Source organism: Balaenoptera musculus, chromosome 18 (assembly GCF_009873245.2).
Source record: "Balaenoptera musculus isolate JJ_BM4_2016_0621 chromosome 18, mBalMus1.pri.v3, whole genome shotgun sequence".
In the NCBI taxonomy this organism is placed as follows: Eukaryota; Metazoa; Chordata; class Mammalia; order Artiodactyla; family Balaenopteridae; genus Balaenoptera; species Balaenoptera musculus.
Genome location: NC_045802.1, coordinates 49459041 through 49473281, shown reverse-complemented (window position 1 = coordinate 49473281; position 14241 = coordinate 49459041). Strand labels below are relative to the sequence as shown.

The 14241-nt window shown below is 40.5% G+C and overlaps 1 protein-coding gene across 8 annotated transcripts in view; it reads right to left on the bottom strand.

The window, feature by feature from the left end:
- LMO7 (LIM domain 7) overlaps positions 1–14241 on the bottom strand; it is a 196371-nt gene that overhangs the window by 29471 nt on the left and 152659 nt on the right. For all 8 annotated transcript variants that reach the window (XM_036832020.1, XM_036832025.1, XM_036832027.1 and 5 more), the window contains 4 exons: positions 9853–9970; positions 7597–7739; positions 5543–5975; positions 3552–3860 (listed from right to left, as the gene is read on the bottom strand). In XM_036832020.1, the coding sequence (XP_036687915.1) occupies positions 3552–3860; positions 5543–5975; positions 7597–7739; positions 9853–9970 (1003 nt within the window). The remainder of the gene's footprint in view (positions 1–3551; positions 3861–5542; positions 5976–7596; positions 7740–9852; positions 9971–14241) is intronic.

Here is a 14241-nt window from a genome sequence, read left to right as displayed (position 1 = left end):
TTGGATGAGATTTGGGTGCAGAGGGCTTGGACAAGACAAAACCAAACCAAACCCTGTATGCAACACCAATTTGGGGGAAAAGCCACATCTGCGAGGCAGTTGGAGTGGGATGGAGGACTCTGGGAGTCCCACCGCCTCCCCTTGCTCGGGTGCCCCAAGAATTGCCCTGGCAGCCCAGACTGGCAGGGGAGGCTGGAAAAGAAGCAGTACCATAAGAGAAGTCTGCGAGAAAAGGGAAGAGAGAGAAACAGAACTCCAGACCAGCAATGGAGGTGAGAAAGAAATTCCTGGGCAGATTTTAAATGAGGTCATTTAAGTTCTTCCCTCATTAAGTCTTTGCTTCTTTACGCCATGAACTCCCTTCTTACCACAATTCTGAGAGAGGCTCCTAGCCCATCTCTGCCCCCAGATTTCGCCTCCTTAAAATAATTCTATATAGCACCACAGTGCTCACATTCCTAAAACACCCCTTAATCTTAAAAGAACCTATAAAGACCTAAATTACCTGCTGGATCAAGTTCATACTTCAGTCTAGTAATCAAGTCCTTGAATGTAATTCAAGTCAGTAAATACCTAAGTGCCAACTATGGGTAAAGGCTATGGAGGGTATAAACAATACCAGTGAAGGAGAAACGAACATATGGAAAAGGAAGCATTCAGTGAAGGAAACTTGCAAGGGTAAGAAGTTCAGTTCCAACAAGGGGGAGGCGATCTCTTGATCCACGAAGGAACCGACCCTCCTGTGCTTTGAAGGAACAGGAGGGCTTCAAAATACAGAGATGGGTGAAATGAACATTTTTAAATAGGGCAACAATAAGAATAAAGATATACATGATGTGTTCATGAAAGTATAGGGTATGTTCCAGAAAAATCAAGCAGTCTCATGTGGCTAGATATCACCTACTTCCGCTCTCTTTCTCACAACACAGGGCAGTGTAGGCAATCTTGAGACAAACTAACTGAGTTCAAATCCTGACTCCACCACTTGGTATGCTGCATGGCCTTGGACAAGTAACATGACCACTTCATGCCTCAATTTTCATGGCTACAAAACAGCAATAAGAGGGTCACTGTGAGGATTAAATAAAATAATGCCTTGCGAAACCTGGTCGGCATAGCAGCTACTCAGTAAACATTAGCCGTTTCGGCACTACAAAGGGAGTTTGGGAACAGTCATGAGAGACCTCGGTGTTCCCCTGAGCGCTTTGAACTTCACTGAACAGACCACAGCATGCCACTGGGGGCTTTGAAGCAGAGAAATTACCCAGTCCAGCCTGGCATCATGCAAATTAATCTGGTGCCAGCCTTGTGTAGAATGCACAAAGATGTGACTATTTACAAAGTGTTTGCATGGATGAGGGAAAGGACTGGAATTAGGGTAGCGGAAGCAGGGATAGAAAAGGGTAACATCAAGGGAGATGCTGTAGGAAGAAATGAAAGGTCACTGCCAGCACAAGTGTGAGTAAGGAAGAGGACCCGAAGAAAACTCTTACGAAGTTACCAAGACGTCTACCTGAAACTGATATAATATTGTAAATCAAGTACGCTTCAATTAAAAGAGAAAGACATCTAGATGTTCAGCCAGACACCATTTTTTATTTTTCTGTACTCTGAACTCCTAGAATTAGGTAGTTTGGAGGAGTGTTGCATATGCCCTGGCCATACTGGTCCTAGGCTGTTCCGTGCATTCCCAGCCCTTTTCCCAAGTCAGTAAGCTCCTTCTCTGTGACAAGAGCAGGGTGACGCTACATAAGCTACTTTCCTCGGAGTGCAGAAGTGGACACACCAAGCATCTCAGGGATAGGCAAGTCACCATACGATATAGACATTTGTTCAAGAATTCCAAGTGCTCCACTTATTAAGTCAAGCCTAATTTTGCCCGGTAGCATTCCATTTCAAGTCGGGTGACTAAAGAGCATAAATCCACTGATGATAAAACCTGAAACCACGCCACGTTAACTCACTGGTCCTCTGACCTGCTCTAACCTGGAAGCCACACCCACACTTCGCCTCTTTTTCTTAATCCACTGATGCAGCTAGTCAACTGCCACCCAGAAGGAGTTACCACCACTGAGCACACAGTTCGATAATCAGGCTGTTTCCTGGGATTTGCTAATTGAAAAGGCGAAGGCAAACAGGCAAGTCCATAAAACAAAAGACACCTTGCTTCTCTCTTTATTATTCATCCACTGGTACCTTATGTTCCCCAAGTACAACAGAGGCTACTGTTCTCATCCACTGCGACTTATGATGCTAATTACATATTCCCAATTCTTTAATAAAAGTGAAGCTAAAAAAATAATTTACAACCAATGATTTTAGCAACCTGAAGAGAGTGGATTTAGGTATGTTTGTAAATATACATGGGAAAACTGAGAGAAATATATCTAAATGCTACAGAATATCTCTAAATGATGGGATTACCAAGTCATTTTTATTATGTATTTTTTCCTGCATTTCCAAGTTCTCTCAAGCACAGAGTACTTTATAATCACAAAGAAAAAAAGCTTACTTTAAACTTGTAAAGCTTTCCTGTACTAATAAAAACTAATGATACTAAAATATGCTGTATCATATTTTACACAAAGATATTTCATTAATACAACTTGGGCCAAGTTATATACTTGATGTTGTGCCTTGGGGAAAAAATACACTTTAGTAAGGCACCAGAAAATGCTAGACTAAGCCACAGAACCATAAAAGCATCTCCACACTAAGGGGTTCATACAACTATCAAATTGCTTATTGAAGGTTTTTTCTAAAAGAGAAAAGTTTCTTTCTGTTCTCTAGACAAGCAACAACTTTTTAGCCTATGTGGAAAACATAACTAAAAGAACATTCATTACCTAATAATTCTCTTAAAGTCATCTGTGGGATTTTAAGTAGGAAAAACTATAAATGCCCCCAGTCCTTCTTCATCTGATGGTACATTTTATTTGGACTCCAAATGTTAAAGAACGCAATTGTCATACTGTAACTAAGCCTTAATATTCCCCTTAAAAGACAAGGAGTGGTACAGAATTCTAGGCTTCCCAAAGTACAAATTAGTATTCATATAATTCAATTAGTATTCATACTAATTCAAATTAGTATTCATATGGCAGAGAAAGAAGTTCCCTGTCCTTAGTGGCCAGACCCTCTCATGTGTACCAGTTTCTCCTTGTGGTCAGTTCACTTCCCTGAGAAGGGGCTTTTATTACCCATTTTCTATTAAACCTCCTGAGTGACTCCTGCACCTCAACCCGGACTATTGAGTGCTAACTGTGCAAGGCAACAGCTGCTGAAATGGGGAGTAGGGAGCAAAGCCAGCCAACTCCAGGGAGACTGGTCCAAGAAGTCTCCATACACCCATATCACAAGGGTCATCTGGATCCATCAACTCAGAGTTGCAAGAGATCTACTTCCTCCAAGATCTGTTACAAATAAAATGCAATGTCATGTTCTACATTATCAGCCCGGACTGTAGTGCCTAGAGGTTAGAAACGTGGTCTCCTGATTTAAATACTTATGTTTCTGGGCAGCAGGTGATTAAAAAGCCTTCCCAAACTCACCTGTGATCTTGAGACCTCTGTCTGTGGTGAGCTTCTCCCTTCTCCAAGCTCAGATGTTAAATCAGGGCTAGATGTTGAAGATAACGTGTCTTTCGAAGTGGCAGCCTGGTCCTGGGAAGGAGACGAGAAGGTGGGTGTAGGAGACTGCAGCCTCATCGCACTTTCTCTGGATGCTGCCGCCTCTCTTTCGCTGGATGAGCTGGACGCAAGCTGGCTCGTGTCAGGTCTTTGCACAGAGATGCTGACCGAACTGCTTTGGGTTCTCTTAATGCCTTCTACGTCTCCGTTATACTTCCAAGAATCATCCATCTAAATAGGAAACATCATTTTAAACTTCGTATTCTGTTAGATTTCTATTTAAAAAGCGTATCCATTAAATCAATATTTTAAAGTAATAAAAGTAATATATACCTCCCTCAGCAAAGTAACTACTACTAAAAGCTTGGAGCATGTTCTTTCACACGAACAGATCTGTACACATGAAGTGGTAGGAGTAGTTATTTTTTACAGAAGTGTTTATTTTATAAACAGACCTCTGAAACTTGCTTTGACCATCTACATCACTCCAGGTCAACAGACAGAAATCTAAACTAGATCAACTGAATACTTCACACTATGGATCTCTACAATTTATTCATTTGATATGCATTCAATGTCATTTAAAGTGTGCCAAAAATATTGCACATCTCTTTATAACCAGAATGTTTATTTTTATAGCACAGATTCCCAAAAGTAGACTTGCTGGACCAAAGAATATTTTATGTATGTAGTATAAAATGTAATTTATATATATATATATATTTATTTATATATATATATATATATATATATCTTTAAAAATTGTAGCAATGCACTCCCAAAGTAATGTATAAGAAGGTCTCTGTCCCTGCATCCTTGCCAACACTAGACGTTTTGAATGTTTTAAATCTTTGTCAATCTCATGGGTGAAAAGTTGTACACCTCATTCTTGCTCTAATGAGACTGAACGTGCTTCTATGTACTTTATGTTACCAACCATTTAAATTCCCTCTCCCTTGAACTATTCATTTCTATATTCACTTTTCTACTGTTTATCTTTCCTTATCAATTTGCATTTTAAATCTTAGGGATATTAAACCTATATATAAAATACATTTTACTAATATTTTTCTGAGCCTATATAAATTGTCTTTTGGACTACATCAATGGTGTCTACCATATAAATTTAATTTTTATGTTGTCAAATATGCCTGTATTTACTTAATATAATGGTCAGCGGTTTTTCTGGCTAGTTTAGGCAGGCTTCCCTCACCTTGAATTTTTTTAATCAAATTTTTTCTATTTTCGAGTTTCAGGATTCCTCACTGGCAGAGGTAAAAGGAATTTGAACACCAATGTGCTGAAGACTGTACTGCTTCCTTTTAAATAATTCAAAATAATACACTCACTTTCTGCCCTGCTTCATTCTCAGGGCAAATGATTCTATATTCTTTAAAACCCCAATAAAAATATGTATTTTTTGAACCATGAGATACATTTTAATAACTACAGTCAAATATATCAAGTTCTAATGAAGTGGGAAATCAGGAAAAATAGAACTTTGTGCATAATCACCTGAAAATATTTAGGTTAAACCACATGAAATTGCTGTTTTGTAGGTCAAAAAGAACTGACTATTGGCAACTTCATACAGTACAACCTAATACTTTACAAAAGATATATTTGAGAAAATATGACACTAAAAAATAAATGCTCTGCCTTAGAATGTAGATTACTTATTTTTTAAAATGTATCAGCTCGACTTTCATTGAATTTAAAGTTTAATCAGTTCTGCATCGTTGCTATATTTTAAGCATTAAATGTCTATTGAATCTAAATTGGTAAAAATACAACTGCTTTATATACAAGTTATATACATTTTACCCATCAAGTATCTGTAACTCAAACCTCTGCACTAGTTCACCGGTATTTTGCGCTGGCGAACAGACTAAGTGAACTAGGAACACGTTTACCGTGTAGGATCTCGGGAGTGATGAGATTCCCCTTGACTGAGAGCCAAAAGGTCTCGGTGCGACCACAGACGTTAACCTGGCCGCATCAGTTTTCTGGTAACTTCTGGGGAGAGTAGCTGAAACTCGAGTCGACTCCATTTGTGTATTCAGTGAATGCTGAGAAGACAAAGAGGCTGGGGGTTGTTCTTCCACAGGGCTTTTCGAAGGAAGCTGAATTTCAGCTGTGAGAGTAGCCTCCCTTTTTGCAAAAGTTGTAGAATCTTGCTTAAGAATTTCCATCGGGTAAGTGGTTCCCTTCTCTTCTACTCTCTCACTCTGGGAACCTGCTTCTGACATAGTCAGCATAGGGGGAAGCTTTTCTTCATTCACTCCATCATCAGAAGAATACAGTCTCCTCCTCGATGTAATTGTAGACGTCTGATGTGGGGATTCCCTTAGCAGAAAGAAACACCAAAACCACAAAGTTATGCATTTGACACACAGAGGTGGAGAGACAGATGTTATTTTGGTCATTAACATAAAAAAATGGGTGGGAACAAAAAGACTGCTGACTTCATATCATAACACAATATTAAGAGAATGTGGGAATAAATACATGCAAATTTTTTAATGTCACACTAAGAAAGATTAAGAGCTTGACTTTTTTATCTTAAAGAGGTTAAAAAAAAAGTCCCTGAAGTATATGCAATTGTAAAGAGACTTTAATAAGAAAATAAGAAAACTTTAATAAGGGATTATTCAAAATTTCATCCACAAGTGTATAACGCTTCCAAAATTAACACACTATAACAATAACTAATTGACAACCGATTTGAACCCTCCAAAGACGTGGATTTCTTAACAGGGTTGAGAGTTTTCTTGTACACAATTTATAATAGCTTCGTAAAAACAGAAGACCACAAAAGACTCAGACTTTCATTAAGATCAAGTTAGTATATGATTGGGCTTCCCTGGTGGCGCAGTGGTTGAGAATCTGCCTGCCAATGCAGGGGACACGGGTTCGGGCCCTGGTCTGGGAGGATCCCACATGCCGCAGGGCGACTGGGCCCATGAGCCACAGCTACTGAGCCTGCGCGTCTGGAGCCTGTGCTCCGCAACAAGAGAGGCCGCGATAGTGACAGGCCCACGCACCCACTCGCCGCAACTGGAGAAAGCCCTCACACAGAAACGAAGACCCAACACAGCCAAAAATAAACATAATAAATAAATAATAAATAAAAATTTAAAAAAAAAAGTTAGTATATGATTTCATACAGCTTGATAGAATTTCCATGGACAATTATTGCAGATTAAAAGTCACCATTCCTGTCTATAGAGAGGTTGATGAAAGTCTCACGGCTACCATTTAGTAAGGAGTACCTCTCAAGCCAACTGCCTTGCGTTTAAGTGAATGAAACTGTGTTTATCATTGGCTTCTAGGGGACAAAGGAGCTTTGCTTAATTTCACCTGACAGCACATTTCCTTTTTGACATTATCCTTAAAGCCTATTTGCCTTCTCCCTGACCTGTAAATATCTCGAGGTTTCACATAGTAACTGCTCCACAGTCAAGTTTAAATTGGACCTTTATCCTGTTATGTTGCAATGAAAAAAAATAAACCCTCACATTGATGTTTATATAGTCTTCCTTTAAAAATACAATTTTAATTGCACCAGGAAGACATGAAAAAGAACTCTGCTATACTTTTACACAATTTAGTTAAAAGTGAGAGCTGGTTTTATCCGACCATTCCATTCCTAAATTTACTTTAAAAGGAGAAAAAGTTGTTTATTTTCTGCATATATAGCCAACACCAGCCAATCCTGCATGTGAATATACAATATAAAATGAAGAAATTACGTACACCACTCCTAAGTACTCATTTCTTTCATTAATCCAAGTCGCTATTTATTACAGCAATACTCTGCTTTTTCACTGCAGAGCAAAATGCTCGAAGGTATGCACATTTGATGACAGTTTAATATTGGTGCACATGTACATCCCACTGCACTTACACAAAATATCTATTTCTAACACTGGTATCTCCAACCCTGAGATGCATTCAGCCTCATTACCTGTCCTGCAGCATTTCGTTAAATGTCTTAGATCTTCTCTCAGACTTCTCAAGCGACTGCTTCTCAATCTCTTCCCTCTCGTCTTTTTTCTTCTGCAAATCTGAAGTGTAGCTTTTCCGACGATCTTTCCATTTTGCAAGGTCCTGACAGAAGAAAATCACATCAGCACAGGCACACCTGAATTTCTACACACCCTCTCCAGCAGTGAGGGCGCGCCAGAGGATCCCATTACGTCGCTGAAACTATTCACTCCAACTTTGATGCCAAGGTGCCCTAATTTTGCTTTTTATAGCCAGCGTTTCTGTACCAAGCCTTTTATCTCATGTATCTGCCTAAAAGCCCTGACCTAATAAGATAGACCCCATTTTTGTTTTCCCAGGTAGCCTGCCTCACTGCCCATTTCACAAAGAATGCTAAATGCTTGTAATTAGATGCCAGGTCAGAAAGATCAGGAACTGTTGCAAATTCATTTCCATCTCACTCCAATAATCTGGCTCTTACACAAAATGACATGTTTCACTAGTCAGACTGGAAGAGAAACATGACTGTAAAATGGCTAAACGTAGAAGCATACATTTAACAAATACTGAGTTCAATCCCTACTTTGAGACAAGGGGGCCACAAACACACAGATGAATAAGATGCACTTCCCCTCAAGAAACTCTCAGTCTAGAGGGAAAGACAGACAGGTAAATCAAGTTCAACAATGAGTGTGATAGGATTGTGTGAGAGAGTAGGGATCCAAAGGAGAAAGTGGTCAGTTCTATCCCAGGCAGGGGAAGGCGGAGTTTGGAAAGGCTTTAATGGGGAAGCCAGCCTCAAGTATGTGATTTCAGAGCGGGTCAGCTCCCCATAAGGACAGGGCAGTAAGAAGGATCACACAGGAACAAGTGGACATCTGCTTCCCATACATCCAGGAACCTAAGTCTCACCTAGCTGGGTGACCCCAGGACAATCAACCTAACTCACCTTTAAAATTAGTCCTAGCAGCCTAAGCTGGTTCTGACACCTAGGGGTTAAGACAGTTTGGATGGTACCAACTTTTCTATGTCATCAAAACAGAGAAATCCCATGCTAAGAACTCCTAGTGGCATTGCAGCCCCAACAGAAGCTCATGTAAGCGTCTCAAACTGAGAGGAACCTCATCCCCAGGGCACATAAAGTAGGTTTGGTTTATACCCTTTGGGAGCAGCCAGGGCCATTCCTGCTTCAAAAAACAGCCTGAAATCCATATGAACTATTTTCAGAAAGAACAAAAGCAGTGCACATTATTGCTACAGGGAAACCAGCATGAATTTTCATCTGACTTAACCTAAGGGATAAACCCTCCATACCTCTCATTTTCAGCCTCAGTCACCATGTATTTTGGCAAACTGACACTGAATTTCTGTTTCTTGACAATTAAAATGAGTTCCCAAATAAAAGAGGAACTGGAATTTAGAAACATAGCCAAGGCAGAGGTTTCATCTGTATTATGTAATCTTTAACTCCTTGGAAAATTAAGATTTACTATCTCTAGCCCTTTTGTTTATGCTACCACTCAACCCTCATACCAAAAGGTTGTCCTCAGACTTCTTCGGGTCTGCTCGGTGTAGTTTATCTATCGTATTTCTTTACACTCCTTTGGTGTAAAACAATTAACACTTTTTGAAAGGGTAGAGTTCCCTTCTGCCGGGGACAAAACTAAAGGTTAAATCTTTATCCAAATAGACATCTGGATATATGTCAGCGCTGTAAAAACACCTAATTTGGATTCACATTAGATAACTGCTTTTTCAACCAAAATATTACTGAGTTATAATTCGTATTTCTCCCCAAACCTCCTCTATTAACTCTAAGAACCCTTTCCTCTCTCCCTGCTGATACCCAGTCTCTGGGCTGGACCCCCTGCTCCCCTGTTCTCCCTAAACCTTGAGCAAAGTCTTTCCTTTCATGAGGATCAGTAACAGTCATATGCCAAATTCAACCACCAAAGCAAGTAAACAAGTTACCTATACTGCACGGAAGCAGCTTCTCATTTTTGAGAACTCACAGAAAATATTAGAAGACAAACAGCTTCCGTTTTACACAATGGCCTTTAGGATATGCAGCAGTAATAGACCAAAATGGTTAAAACATCACATTTTCTACAGAACTGAAATCTGGAATCGCAAGGAAAATCGTCCCTTGAGTATACTGACTCTCTTTTTAAAGAAGGAAGAGTCAAACAAATACTTCCTCCCTGCCTCCCCATCTCCCAATAAAAATAATACTCACATCCTGCCATTTCTGATCTTGTTCTTTTAATTGTGACTTTATTTTCTGCATCTCCTCGTAACGCAGCTGACGCAAGTTCTGAGTATCCTCTGCGCTGACATCACTCATGGACTTGCTCCTACGACAGAAATACCCATGGTAACCAAGGTTCATGTGACCGGATTTAAGGTAAAACTGGAAGGCTGGGCTTATATTTGGAAATTCCATCTAAAATTCTGCAGTACTACCTAGATGCTTTCATGATAATATCACAGAAATAGCACTACAGAGATAAATGGTGTTTTTCCAAAACGCAGAAACAAGAGCCTAGCACTCAAGTCAAGCGTGAATTCTTTCACAAAATGGCTAAATGAACCCTGAACAAGTCTGAAAAAATAATCCAACGTTCATATTTAGGTAGTTGACGCAGAAAAAGATTACTTTAGGAAAAAAATAATTATTAGTCCCTAGAATCACCTGTCTTTATTCTTCTATCTCCCCCAGAGATAATCTTTTAAGGTTTGGCTGCCTTTTCTGAGCACTTATTAAATAATTTAACGATTACCTGATATTTTCTCCTCAAGTTCAATACCAGGAATAAATGTGCCACTGCTTCTCAAAGATTCTATAACATCTGCCCCACTACTGCACTGGGCTTGGTCTCAAAGACCACAGGTGGTTTCCAATAGCCAGTTACAATATAACCTCTATTATAATCCTCTTTTTTGTTAAGGCAGCTTTCGTTTTGTCCACGTGTGACCCCTGCCGTGAGGATGTACTGCGGGGTAGGTCTCAAAGAGCTCAAGCTAGGGTAGTTTGGGCAGAGTGGGGTGCCTCCCATGAGACACATGTGCTGTACACGCAAACAAAAGGGTATGGTGAGCTACACCAGAGAAGGGAGACTGAGGGAGGCCTCCCGGAAAGAGAGGTGTCAGATCTGAACACTGAGTAGCAGCTAGGAGGAACGAGAGAAGAGAGAGACACAGAGCTTTTGAACGTGGGGTGCCCAAAATGTTCTTTCTTACCAATCTTTCAGAATTTTTATTTCATTGTAACTGACTCCACTTTTAATTATTTAAGTAACTCTCCCTCTCCTTCTTGAGCCCCTAAGTTTGCCTTCCCCAAGATTTTGCCATCGCCACATTTTTTAAATAACATGCTTGCCCTGAGCCAGCTCAGGAATTCAATTACATTCTCCATGCAAATGACTCCCCCAAATCCATGGCCTAGGACCAGTCTCTCTGACTCAATTCCAATTGTTTGTTAAATAAACTTCTCTGCATGGATATCTCCAGCCACCGCCACCGTAAAAGGATCAATGAAAATAATACCTAGAAAGGATTTTGTAAATGGTAACTTACTAAACACGTGGTTATTGTTGATGTAGCCAAACTCAATTTTGTCTCCAAACCTGCTTTTCCTCTTGTCGAGGATGCTACCTGCCCCCAATTACCCACATTTGAAACCGAAGAACCATTTTTCACCTTTCTCTCTCCCTTCTCCCTAGTTATCAAGTCCTCTTATTCAGTGTCTTTTTCTTTCCATTTCTGTTGCCAACACCCTAGATCAGAGCACAGTCAACTCTTACCTAGACTTTTTAAAAAGCTTCTTAAATTATCACCCAGGCTCCAAATCCAGTGAAGGTCTCTCCTGAACTCTTCTCTCCAACTTAGAAACCCTTCACCAGTATATATGCCTTTTTAAATGCCACTCATTCCTCAGGATCCCTGCAAGACTACAGTCTGGTTGGGTGTATTCATTCTCTGCTTAGGAGTCTCATGGGCAACTCAAACTTAACTTGACAGACCAAAAACATGGTCTCGCATCTTCCTCATCTCAATATAAGCCAACTCCATCCTTTCATATTATGGGCCAAAGATCTTTAAGTCATCCCAGATTCCTCATTCTCTTATACATAACTGATCCCTCAGGAAATCCTGTCCCTCTACCTTCTAAATGTATCCAGGGGCAACCACTTCTCACCACCTCCACCATTGCCATTCTGATCCAGGCCATCCTATCGCCTGCCCGGATTATTACAATAATCGGTCTCCCTGCTTCTACCGCTTCCTGCACAACAATGTATTCTCAACATAGCAGCCAGAAGGACCTTTTTGAAATTGCACTCAGGTCGTGACATGGCTCCACTCGGCACCCACCAGTTTCTTCCCATCTCACCTGAGTTAAAAGCAGGTTCTTCCAAGACCTTCAAGGTCTGACATTACCTGGCCCCTTGCCTACCTCTCTGCTCTTGTCCCCACTGAGCTCCCCTTCACACACTCTGTTCCAGCCAACTGGCTTCCCTGCTCAGGCCCAACCTCTTGCTTCCCTCCCTGCTCTTCCATCTGCCTGGAATGCTCTTCAACCGAATATTCACATGGTTTATCTCTCACTTCCCGTCAGCTGCTTAAATGTTACCTCAGGGTTTCCTCCTCTGACCACCCTACAAGAAGAGCTAATGCCCCTCTCCCCTGACTCACATTATCCCTGGTTTTCTCCATAGCATTTATCACCATCTGAATTGTATGGTTATTTACACATCACCTGCCTCGTCCTGTAAGATTATAAAGCACGAATTTTGTCTGATTTGTTTGCTGCTCTATCACCAGCGCCTAAAAGAGTGCCCAGCCCCTGGTAGGTGCTCATAAATGTCCTAATGATCTAGATAATCTTCTCCCACTTTGATAAAGTCTTCCTGCAAAAAGTGATGCTTTAGTTATACCATTCTCGTGGCACTTAACACTCAGCATTACGTCATATGTAGCGTGCACGCATGCATGCATGTTTAGCTTTCCTCCCTCACAAGTTCACATGCTGCCTGGAAGGAAAACACATTAACACAGCACAAGGCATGCAGGACACACTCATTTAACATCTGTGGTAAGCATGAGGTATGTTTTACCATATTTAATCATGCAAAATAAACTAGCTATGAAATGTTTCTAATTTTGTAAGAAATTGTGGCTCCTCGCCAAAGTTTTATACAGAAAGCTTTATAGGATTTATTCAAGAATATTAAGGAATTACATATATGAGTACATATATGAAATTATATATTGAGCTGTTAACATCATATATAATTAACTAGGTATGACTATATAAAAATCGTCATGTGATTTGAGAATATAAACTCACTTAAGTCATAACTGCAAAGAATAAGGCTATATGAGCTAATACAATAACAGACTCACTAAAAAGAAAATTTTTTCAGGACCAAGGTATGAGGGGAATCTGGATGCCCAACACATGAGGTTACATATATTCCAGAACAAAATTGGAAATGTAAGTATCTTAAGTAATCTTTTGGTGGGAGGAAGGCTGGACAGTCTCAACTGGCCCAGACCCTTTCAGCCCTCACCCTCCTGCACTATGAAACCTTAACATGTGTCTTTTCAGAAAACACGGTTATCACCATGGGCAAAGGCTGCATCACCCTCCGGGGAGCCCAAAGCACAGAGCCTGGCACACAGGAGGTCCCCCCAATATGAACAAAGTGAGCCAAACAACGGCTAGAGTAGACAAGTCCCTGTGGAAGGCAGGAATGTGAGCCCCTTGTGTTCCCTGGGATCGATAAAGTTACCTCTAGAAAGCCTGGCACATTCCATACAGGCTGAGCCAGGAACCAGAATGAGACAGGAAGTAAGACCCAGCAGAGGCACCAATTTTCACTCCCACCTAACATCACTTAACTTTTCTCAGCCTCAGTTCCTTGTCTGCTAAGCCAGGAAGGAGTCGTTAGGAGAAATAATGGGTCAGGTTATGTCGATGGCATTTCAATAACCATCTGGTCCTATACACCAACTATTCTTATTAAGGCAAATATGATCATGAGAGATCTACTGAAAACTAACTCCCAAAGCAGTTTCAAATTAGAGAGGTCACCCCAGGCCACACTGATAAAATCGAGAACTTTTTTGAGTGTAGGAGTCTTTCAGCCAGATCATGAAGAATTCTTTCCTTCCTTATCAGAGTTAACAGCATAATATTAAACTTCTGAGGGCTTACTGTGTGCCAGCAACAACTACCGAGCAGTCTCCATGGATTACCTCACTGTACGAAACCCTAGTCTGATTCTAGCAACTCAGGAGCTGCAGGTCCTTGGGAAAGCTGTGGCATCTGTTTCTCTTTCTCCACATCTCTAAAATGCACTTAACACCTACCTGTCTACCTCCGCAAACTGAGATAAGCACCAGAGATACTCCCAGGAAGACTGGGAAAACTTGAAAGGACTACCCAGCTCTAGAATGTTTTGTAGAATGAATTACTATTCACTGGCAAATAATTCCCTTGCAGTTCATTTACCCTTGTATTTCCTTATTTGGAAAAGCTCCAATTTAAAACTGCATTTGGATTTTTCCCAAAAAATACAGGTCTATCATGTTGCATTTTCAGTTGAATAGAATTTTTTTT